The 10,396-nt window shown below is 58.8% G+C and overlaps 2 protein-coding genes across 2 annotated transcripts in view; one reads left to right on the forward strand and one right to left on the reverse strand.

The window, feature by feature from the left end:
• APOBR (apolipoprotein B receptor) overlaps positions 1 to 3,293 on the forward strand; it is a 5,123-nt gene extending 1,830 nt beyond the window's left edge. The window contains 4 exon segments of the mRNA XM_040463698.1: positions 1 to 53; positions 55 to 1,980; positions 2,066 to 2,331; positions 2,415 to 3,293. The exon segment at positions 1 to 53 is cut by the window's left edge and continues 844 nt beyond it. Of these exon segments, the coding sequence (XP_040319632.1) occupies positions 1 to 53; positions 55 to 1,980; positions 2,066 to 2,331; positions 2,415 to 2,484 (2,315 nt within the window). The 3' untranslated portion in view covers positions 2,485 to 3,293.
• On the reverse strand, positions 3,190 to 7,589 carry IL27 (interleukin 27). The gene is made up of 5 exons (XM_040463697.1): positions 7,451 to 7,589; positions 5,394 to 5,566; positions 5,203 to 5,301; positions 4,428 to 4,586; positions 3,190 to 3,714 (listed from the first exon to the last, which is right to left on the reverse strand). The coding sequence occupies exons 1-5, from the start codon at positions 7,479 to 7,481 to the stop codon at positions 3,469 to 3,471; spliced, it is 708 nt and encodes a 235-aa protein (XP_040319631.1). The 5' UTR covers positions 7,482 to 7,589; the 3' UTR covers positions 3,190 to 3,468.
• Between the last annotated feature and the right edge of the window lie 2,807 nt (positions 7,590 to 10,396).

A 10,396-nucleotide genomic window follows, 5' to 3' on the forward strand; every position in this document is an offset into this window, starting at 1 on the left:
GGGACAACCTCAGGCAGGGAGGAGGAGGCCGGGACAACCTCAGGCAGAGAGGAGGAGGCTGGGATAACTTTAGGCAGGGCAGAGGCCGGGACAACCTCAGTTGGGAAGGAAGGTAACCTCTCAGGAGCCAGGGAGCCAGAATATGGGGGAGTAGTCTCCGGAGAAAGGATCTCAGAGGGCTCTGGGAGGACCTGGGCAATAGAGGAGGCCACCAGGGAAGACCAGGAGGAGGAGGCGGATGAGAAGAGAAAGGCTGAGATGAGCGTTTCCCCCAAACAGAGCCAGGCTCTAGGAACTGAGGGTGTGGAGGAAGCAGTGAAGGACCAGCTGGCAGGGAGGGAGTCTGCAGGAGGCCAGGGGTCAGAGGGGGAGGGAGAGGGGTTTGAGGTCCAGGCAGATCGGGACGGGGAAGAGGCCGAGGGGAGGCAAGCCTCGGTGAACAGGACTGTTGCCCTTGGTCTGGAGGAGATGGTGCAGGCAGAGAAGGCCAAAGAGGAGGGAGAGAGTTGCTGGATCGCCGAGGCTGAGTTGCCCAAGAACAAAGTGGCAAACGAGGCTGAAGGCGGTGCTGGCTTGGAGGCAACCCCGGAGGCCAGCCTTGAGAAGGAGTGCAGGGGGGAGAAGAGCGAGGGGGAGGCTCGGACAGGTGGAGAAGGGCTGGCGTTGGAGGGCAGTGGCCTTGAGCACGAGGTCACCGAAGGCCAGGACCCTGAGCTGATGGCCGCCCCCCAGACCCCAACAGAGCAGCCTGAGGAAGGACTGGGGGAAGAGGAAGAGCCCCGGGGCATTCCAGCCCTGAACAAAGAGGAGACAGAAAGGAGCCCGGAGGAATACCCCAGAAACCTGGGGTATGGAAAGCCTGGTGCCTCTGGGACTGAAGCCCAGAGGAGGGACTTGGAGGGAGGGGATTCCCACAAAGAAAAAGCAGATGCTGAAGAGGGGGAGGAGGAGGCTGTAGGAAGCCAGGCATCAGAGGAGGCCGAGGAGGCCGAGGGAGGCCAAGAGTCTGTGCTCCCAGATGTCCTGGAGGCAGGTGGGGAGTGGAAGAAAGCCGAGGAAGCAGGGTGTGGAGCAGAGGAGGGAGAGGCCCGCGGAGCACAGAGCCAGGAGCCAGGTGGAAGGTTCAGCGCAGGGGCAGGGGCAGGTCGGGCACTGGGGGAGTCAGATGCCCGAGACACCGAGGATGAGGAGGCAGAGGCCACGGTGCCCTGCAGGGCAGACACGACATCCAGCGGAGTCTGGGGGCTGGAGGAGGCGGCTCTGAGCCTCCGGGACAGCGAGGACACAGGGGTCAGTTCTTTGGCCGCTGAGATAGCGGGGGACAAGGCCGATGGGAGGGCTGCTGTGCCTGGGGGAGGGCCCAAAAGAGAGGCTGGGGGAGCTTGGGAATCAGAAGGGAGGCAGGAGGCTGGGGGAGGAGAGGAGCTGGTGGAGGCTGCGTGGGAAAAAACCCGAGGGGGGCCAGAGTTTGGCCCGGAGGGCTCAGCAGACATGGAGGTAAATAGCAGAGGGGGCCCAGAAGAGGCTTTTGAGGCCGGAGACAGTGAGCCCAGGGGAGAGTGCGCAGAGGTCAAGGAATCTGCAGTGGCAGAGGGAAGCTGTGGGATGGACAGCTTTACCTGGGGTTCCCAGGTGGCGAGGGCAGAGGGCGCCATGGCCACCACGGTAGAGGCCGAGGGGCTCCCAGGAGGGCAGACGCCGCCGTGGGAACAGGAGGCTGCGGGATGGCAGTTAAAGGAGCAGGGGCAAGGCGATGAGGGGCAGCGTGGGGACCTCCACCTTGAGGAAGAGGCACAGAGGCCCCTTGACGTGGAGGGTGTTGAGGTGACTGAAGACCAGAGGGCAGAGGCCGAGGAGATTGTTCCAGAAGGCCCGGAGGACATCCAGGGCCAGGAGGACCAGTCAACATACCAGGAGCCTGGGCCACGTGGGGAGACGGCAGCAAGTACCGGAGGGGATGCTCACGGCAGCTGGAGTGAGGTGAGGGCTCCAGCCAGGGTCCGGGGCTGGACAGAGCAGAATATTGAAGCCAGCCCCTTGGTACTCGGTGCCCCTGTCCCTGCAGGCCCTGCTTCCTGGGTCTCGCCTGGACGTCTCTGTCTCGCGGAGCCGTGTACTCCTGTCTCGAAGCTCCTCCCAGCGTCGCTCCCGGCCCTCTTTCCGACGGACCCCCGCCCCTGAGCGGCAGGAGGAGCCTCCCAGCCCCCCGCCTGAAGAAGAGCCGTCAGCCCCCGAGCAGAGATTTCTCCGGCCAGAGGAACCCCCGGAGGCAAGCCCCCCAAGGCCTGAAGGGACCCCACTGCCAGCCAGGAGAAGGCCCCTGGGACACGGGTAAGCAGAGGGCGACGTGGCTGGGCCGGGGTGGGGCCGTGGACACGTGGAGACCAGCTCCCACAGCCCGTCTCCACCTGCAGGTTTGGCCTTGCCCACCCTGGCATGATGCAGGAACTGCAGGCCCGACTGGGCCGGTCCAAACCCCAGTGAGTGCCCCGAGCCCCTGGGAGCCGGGCCCTGAATGAGCGTCAGAAGGATCCACCAAATCCTGCTCGGCCTATCTCCCTCTGCCACTTTGGACACACCCTTTTCCACCCTCTGGGCCTTGGTTTCTTGGTGTGTCAAGCTCGGAGCAGACAGAGGCAGACATCCTCGAGAAGCGTGAACTGGAGGAGTCTGACTGCAATGTGGCTGATGGACACGCCCCCCCCCAACCCCTGGCCCGCTGGGAGCGCGCCCCTCACGGCCCCGTCCTGATCATGCCTCCGGCGCATCTCTGCTGTCTGCAGGACCGAGGGGACGGGACAGTTCTCCTCACGGCCTTCCCTCCCTGACCTCTCCGGTCCCCACCCAGGCCTCCAGGGGGCAGTGCAGTGGGAACTCAAAGCTCGGCGGGGTGGGCGCTAGCCCGGAGGAGAGGGGTCAGGAGGCCCTCTGGACCTCCATCTGCAACCAGAGGTTGATGGGAGACGGATCAGTGGCCTTGAGCTTTGAAAAACTCACGGCTCTGCAGGTTACTGTGGCAACCACCAGCCCAGCAAGCCAGTCTGGGGGAAGGTGGGCCAGGAGCCCCCGAAATTTAGGAGCAGAGAGGGGTCCAGGGTGGCCAGAGACTACAGACCACCCCCCCCCCCCCAGACCCTTTTGTCCTTTGGCGTCAGGCACCCCTTCTGGGAAAAGAAGCCGAGGCCGAGAGAGGATGACAGTGCTTTATTCGGCACCCCGCACGGTGGCCTAGCCCGGGGACAACTAGCCGGCTCTGAAACAATAAATAAACCATCATTTTCCTAAACAATAAATAAATATCCAAGAAATAAATATCCGGCAGGGCCTGGAGGGGGCTTAAGTTATTGGGTGGGGGCTGGGGCGGGAGGCCGGTGGAGTCCTGCCCTGTTTAAGGCAGACGAGCTGGAGGCTGTCCCGTTGGCCCGAACTGAATGAAGGGCGAAGGGAAGGGGCTGAGCGGTCACCCCATCAGGGCCGGGAGCCGAATGAGGACCCCGAGGCCGGGGCTGGGTTTCCGGCTTGGGAGAGTAAGAGCAAGTCCCTTACGGCCCGAGCTAAGACGAGCTCCAAGGAGTGCAGCAGCTGGTAGGTATAGAGGAGCTGGGGCCAGGACGGCTGCCCTGACACCCGTGAGAGGCCACTCGGAGCCCCTGGGAGCAGCTCCTTCCTCTCCTCGTCATCCTCCTCGGGGAGGTTGAGTCCCGCAGCCAGCACCTGTGAGGAGAGGCCCACGGGTCAGACAGTGGCCAAGTGGAGACCCCGAGCAAACCCTTGTTCCTTTAGGTGCCCAGTGGTAACAGAATGACATCGGATGCCACGAGGTCATGATTTCCCTGGACAGCCCCTACTCTAGACCTTCCATTATGTCATCGTCTCACGTGTCCTGCCTGATTTTTTGATTCGAGAAAATGGAAGTCACCGAGCCAGATGCCGCGTCCGGGGCGGGCACACGATCCCAGGATCGCCCTGGGCGTGTGGGATGCCCGAAGTTCTCCTCTCGAGGGTCATTTGGGGGTCCGGAGTGGGCAGCAAGGTGGGACAGCCAGTTTTTATGCTGCTTACATTTTATTAAGGATAAAATGCCTGTTTCCCTTGGAGATATTCGGGAGGATCTGGTGACGTTAGGGGCTAAGGGAGAAGGGACCGAGCTTTGCTGTAGGGCCTGCTAATGCCAGCAGCTGTTCCGGGTGCTTCAGAGCTATTTGGATCAAGACATCAAGAGGAGGCAGAGATTCGGGGGGGCAGAGCCAGGGCCTCCACACACACACACACACACACACACACACACACACACACTCAGAGGATCTACAGCATCTCCTTCCAAACTTACCCAACCTGCGGGCAGGGAGTGTTTGAAAAAGGGGGCCCGTGAGCCTCAATGTTATGTGTTGGTCTCTGGGAGTTCAGGAGGGGGGTGAACACTCTACCTGGAAGTGGAGATGCCGCTGCAAATCCCGGAGGTCCAACCTCATGGTCCATAGCTCTATCTTCTCTGAGCTCGTCCAGCCCCCCTGGCTTCCCAGGCTTCCCAACAGGGCATGGAAGGGGCGAAGTGTCATGAAGAGGAAGCAGAGTCGTTCTGGGTCCTGCGGGAGGGAAGGGAGGGGGTCAGGAAAGGCTTGCAGGCTGAGGATCAAACCTAAGCCCATCTCCACTGTCCTATCACTCTCTCTCCACAACCCCACTCTATCCTCTTCCCTACCATCCCCTTTCATGGTCCTTTCCTTTTTTTTTTTTTTTTTTTAAGTTTATTTTTGGGGGGGGAGGGAGGGACAGAGAGAGAGAGGGAGAGGGAACCCTAAGCAGACTCTGTGCTAACAGCAGACTGGGGGCTCGATCTCAGGAACCGTGAGGTCGTGACCTGAGCCGAGATCAAGAGTTGGACGCTTAACCGGCTGAGCCACCCAGGCGCCCCCCTCCGTTTCACGTCCATGGCTTCACTTGTGTTTTTATCCTGTCTCCAACTTCCTTCCCACACTAATCCCACGCCATCCCTCCTCCGTATGTGCAGCCTCATTCTGACATGACTTCTCTATTCCAGCTGGATCTTTATATCCGGCGACATGCCAAGCCTCATCCGGATCCAATTCCTCCATTCACCCCCAAATCCATTTTCCATTCAATCTCCTGACTTCATCACCATCCACCCGGCCCGGCCTTGCTGCCAGCTCTCCTGCCCCACCCCACCGGCCCCCAACTCACAGAGAGGCTGTGCCAGGCCTGGAAGGTCAGGGAGACATTGGGGAGCTGATCTCCCAGGGGCAGGAGGTCCAGGCTCACTCCTGGCAGGTGAGATTCAGCCTGTGGGGCAAGATCTGTTAGTGGGGGGGGGGGGGCAGAGGGATTGGGGATTCGCCCGTCCCCAAAGCCAGCTGCATCAGAGAGAGACTCACAAAGCGGTGGGCCTGGGTCCGAACCTCGGAGAACAGCTTCCTGGCGAGGTGCAGGCTGACCTTGAACTCCCTCCGCAGCTCCTGCAGGCTCAGGGGGGGCCTCCCTGGCGGCCTCGGGAATCCCCAAACACCAGCACGAGCCAGGAGCAAGGAGAGCAACAAGAGGCTGAGCCCTGGAGAGAGGGGGGAGATGGGGGAAAGCTCGAGAAGAGCTCAACATGCCCCTTCTGAGCCTGTGCTGTAGGCAAAGCCTGTGTGCCATTTTGCTGACCCCGCAAGGCCGCTAATAACATGGAAGCTATCGAGGACACCATACGGCATCTCTGTCTGAACGAAAGGAAGGGACCCCTTCTCAAGGCGGACACGGCCTTGCACAGAAGGCCCACATTCGCAAGCAGATCTCAGGCTCCATCTCGGCCCCTCACTAACTCCCTTGGCTAAGTGTCTTTTTCGGTGAACCAACCGCTCAACGGTGTGTGGCAGCCTGGGGGCTATCATCCGTGCATTTTGCAGATGAGGAAAACGTGAGGCTGACTAGCCCAGGGTGGCGTGGCGAGAGGGGGAGGGAACCAGGACTGGATTCCAGATCTGCCCAAATGCAGATCCTGCGTGCTTCTCCCGCAGGGAACTCAGACGAGGCAGCCACCTCCCCTGGAGTGGGCACTCTGTTCTGCCGAAGATTCCTGGGGCTTAGCCAGGCGGCTCTGATGGCCTGAACTGGAGCCCCAGGGGTGGGTGGGCAGTGCTGGAGACTCTACCTCGGAGAGTCAGAAGGACAGATTGGTCCAGCCACCCCCGAGGCTGATGGGTCACTCTGCAGTGTCAGAAGAACAGGGGGTGCCAGGGGGAGGAAGGGGGCCTGGGATGGGAGGCATAACCTCTGTTTCTCGTCCAGGTCCTTCCCTGGATGAGATGAGTCGCCTCTTATCTCTGTGCCTCAGGTTCCCATCCGTAAAATGGGGTAGTCAGGCCAGCTGGTTTCTGAAAGTATTTCCGGCCTATGTTTCCTGGACAGAAGAGAGAGGGGCCCTAGGGTGGGGGGGTCTGGGAAGAGGCCAGGGTTCGGTGGTTTCTCCATCAGGGAGAGGAAATCTAGCAATCATGGAGTTACACAATTCTCCTCGAAACACAAACCAAAACTAAGCTGTAAGTCTGTCTGTTCCCGCTCACCCTCCTCTCCATGCTTCTCCCTTGTCCATTCTTGATTTCTAACGCCTGGGCTCTGCTTCCAGAAATGTCCTGTACGTAAAGGTGAAGGAGAGCTTCTGGGTCCTTCACCGGCCAATGTACTTCTAGAGGTGGTGGGTGGTCCCTGGGACCCCTAGCATCCAGGCTCCCTGGTTTAGGGACCACATCCCAGGGACTTCAGGCAGAGTGGGGTTCTTCTCAGCTCTGTGTTGAGGGAAAGTGAGTACCGCAGGCTCTGGTGGATATTGCCACCCCAAATCGAGCTGGGCCACTTTCTAGGGCTTCCTGTCTGAGCTCTGGGACCCCAGACCCTTCCCTTGGCTTCTCCCTACGCTCTGCACGCAATCCCAGCTCCTTCTTGGTCCCTACTATGGCCCTACCATCTGCTCTTCCTTCTGTGTCTCTGTGTCCTTGAGTCGCCCACTGTGGATTGGACCTCCTTCCAAGCTATAGACCCTTGACCCAGTTAGGCCGCCGCCGCCTTGGCCCCCGCCCCACACTCCAGCCCACTCCTCCTGCCCTTCTTCCTCTCCCAGCCCCGGTTCTCAGCCAAACTGTCCCGTCCCCGCTCAGTCGCTCCAGCCAAACTCCTGGTCCTGGTCCTGGTCAAACTGGCTGCCCGCCTCTCCCCATCCGGGCCGGTCAAGGCTTCCCATCCGCTGCCCAGCCCTGATCAAACCATCACCCTCATTCACGCCAGCCTCATTCCTATCCTCCGGTCGACTGTATCCTGTATCCTTAGTCTTGACCCAGTAGCTGTCCCTCGGCCCCCGGCCCCCATCCACACCAGTCAAGCCCTCCCACCCCCTGCCCAGTCTCAGCCAAGCTTGCCACCCCCTCCGCCCCCCCGGCCCTGGCCTCAAACTCACGCCAGCCAAGGTCGCCTGCCATCTGGCCCATGGCGGGGCCCAGCCTGTGTGGCCAGCCATCTCCCGGGCAGGGGTCTTATACTGGGGGCTGCGCCGGTTTCACTTTCCGTCCTGCTTGTACTTTCGGCTTTGCGCTCAGTCTTCCCTCCTCACCACCCCTTGCTGAAATGGGGAAATGTCATTTCCCTTCCCAGAGGGGGCGGGAGGTGCAGCAGGGGGGGTGGAGGGGGTGGCGGGAAGCTAGGGTTTCGGTCAATCCAAGCTCCGGACCCCCCGCTGAGCTCCTAGGACATTTCCTCCCCTCTCATCCCCTCTCCCGGGTAAGTCACTGCTCTAGGGGCTGGTGATGGGTCCTGGACCCTCAACCCCTCCTGTTCCTCTGCTCTGTCATCATCATCCTATGCCATCACCAGCTCACTGTCTGGCAAAAGATGGACGGCCAGGTAAGGGGATTGCCCATCGGAGAGGACTTGAGGTTTTGAGTCATCCTACTCTTTTCTGGTTTACCAGATGGCTGAGTGAGGGAGTGCGAAGGAAGCGGGGAAGTCGCCGGGGGGGCTGGGAGGGGGGCTTTGTGTGGAGCAGTGGGGCCCCAGTCCGGGCAGGGGCAGGGCTCAGTCTACAGGCAGGGGCAGGGCAGGTGAGAATGGGCCGAGGGTAAGATCTGGGATTAGATCTCAGTCTGTAACCATGATCGGGACTTGGTCTACTAGGGCCGGACTTGGTCTAGAACTTTGTCTAGGGCCAACATCCTAGCTCTGTCTGTGTTTGGGGTCAGAGCCGTCGATGACCCGGAGGCTCTGCTTGGGACCCATCGGGGTTGAGCTTAGACCTCAGTCCAGATTGGGCCCAGAGCTCAGGCTGTGGCCGAGCTTCTGACAGAGCCTGTGACTCAGGTCAGGGCTCAGGTCTGGGCTGGGATAAGAGCTCCCTCGGTGACCAGGGTCAGAGCTCGCCAGGTTGGGGTTGTGTGAGGTCAGGATGGGGCTCAGCCAGGTCCGAGAGTAATCCTGCCCTGTGTGTTTCTGCTCTATGGATGGCTGTCAGGGCTGGGCTGCCTCCACGACAGGTCTCCCTTCCAGCACGGTTTCACCCTTCACCCCACCCTGGATTTTCCATCTTCAGGGACACGATGGGGGTTTCTTGGTCTTCCCCGAGGCCCACTTTCCTTTTGGGATCCGTGGGGTTTCCCTGTTGGGTCCCTGCAGTGAGACAGAAACCATGGGGGCTTTCCCTTCCTGTAGTCTGCCTCCTCGGCTCTACACAGGCCCTGCCCATCGGGGCCGCCTGGAACCAACTGCCAGGGAAGTACCAGTACATTTCGGGGAGCAATCCCAGAGGGCTGCTTGGAGGAGAAGGAAAAGGAAGAGCAGCTGGCACCTGCCTAGCCCAGACGGGTTTCGCTTGCCGCGTCCCCCAGTGGTGACAGCTCATTCTCCCACATCCCACGCAGCTGAGGCTCCCCACTGTGGGGGGTCCCAAACATCCTGAGACTGATCGTGAGGACAGACGCAGGCCCTGGTCGGTCTTCCTCCCATCCCCAAGTCCTGCGGCCACCCTGGAGGCATGCCACCCCACTCACCCTCTGATGCAACCACTCCCCACCCTTTGCCGGTACCCAGAACTGCCGTACCTCTCGAACCTCGAACCCCATCACCCGCTCTCTCACCACAACCTCCTGATCCTCCCGACCTTCTCTGATGGTTCTTCAAGACCTCCTGTCTCTTGTTGCGTCTCTGCCCTTCTCGATCCGGCTGCAGCTGACTCCCACAGCCTCATTCCTGGCCCCTGCCCTATTTCTGCTCTGGCAACTGGAGCTTCATGCTTGGACATGATGAACCACCTCAGACTTGCTTGCCTTTGCACACGCTCCTCTCTTTGCCTAGAATGTCCCACTGCCTTCTCTGGAGTTCCCTCTCCTCAACCTTTTCTGAACCTACCCCTTGTCACGGGCTTCCTCCCCTGAATAGCTCATTCCTTCCTGCCATAAATCCTGTCTCCAACAGACGTTTCATTTTTATTTCTCTTGCTTATTCTATCCTCGCTCATACCACTCCAGCCATCCTGGCTCCCTCATTGCCAGCCATGCATGCTCCTGCCTCAGGGCCTTTGCGCTGGCTGTCCCTTCTGCCTGGAAGGCTCTTCTTCCAGATATCTGCAAAGCCCACTCTCTTCTTTCGATCCCCACTCAAACGTCACCTTCTCAGATGGAGTCCTCACTGACTACCCTATTAAAATATGCAGCCCGGTCCCTGGCACTTTCTCTTTTCTTGGTTCTAGAAAGCAATGTTGCAATTTCCAACTGTAACTGTGGATCTATCCATTTTCCCTTTTAGATGCATCGGTTTCTCTCAACTGCTTTGAAGCGCTGTTATTTAGGCAGATACACCCCTAGGACTGTGATGCCTTTTTGAAGAGCTGACCCTTTTATCAGAATGTAATGTCTCTCTTTCTCCCTGATAATATTCCCTCTTTTTCCCTGAAGCTTACTTTTTTTTTTTTTTAATTAATTCAACCGGTCCTGCTCTTTTTGATTGGTGTTTACATAGCTTATCTTTTTTTTTTAACATACTCATTTTTAATCTATTTTTATTTGCAGTGGGTTTCGTTAAAACAAAATTTTAGATTAATATTTTTGTCAGTGTATATGGTATTGATCAGTGTCCGCCCTAAGCAAATAAACGTTCTATTGCTGACCGAAGGGATCTGTCCTATTCTGAATGTGAGGTCCGTTCTTAGCCCTGTGACCTCAGCGCCTTCATGAGTTCAAGATCATTAATTTGTAGTTTGTCCTACTTTGTTCCTGGTTATAAAGGGCAAGTGGTGCCCTTCCAGATTTTATACCTTTAAAAAATACACATTATTTGTGTGGCCTTGTTTTTTCTAGCTGGGTATTTTAGTACCATGTTAATTAGATGTGACAGTGAACATCTTTATTTTTGTCTT

Source organism: Herpailurus yagouaroundi, unplaced genomic scaffold (assembly GCF_014898765.1).
Source record: "Herpailurus yagouaroundi ecotype Mexico unplaced genomic scaffold, PumYag 410, whole genome shotgun sequence".
Lineage (NCBI taxonomy): Eukaryota > Metazoa > Chordata > Mammalia > Carnivora > Felidae > Herpailurus > Herpailurus yagouaroundi.

Bases quoted from the DNA above. Each gene is read 5' to 3' on its own strand.
- IL27 (XM_040463697.1), bottom strand. From the start codon at position 7,481: ATGGGCCAGATGGCAGGCGACCTTGGCTGGC. The intron at 5,302-5,393 runs GTGAGTCTCTCT...CTTGCCCCACAG, and splicing joins GGACCCAGGCCCACCGCTTT to GCTGAATCTCACCTGCCAGG. The intron at 3,715-4,427 runs GTAGAGTGTTCA...CTCTCCTCACAG, and splicing joins AGCGGCATCTCCACTTCCAG to GTGCTGGCTGCGGGACTCAA.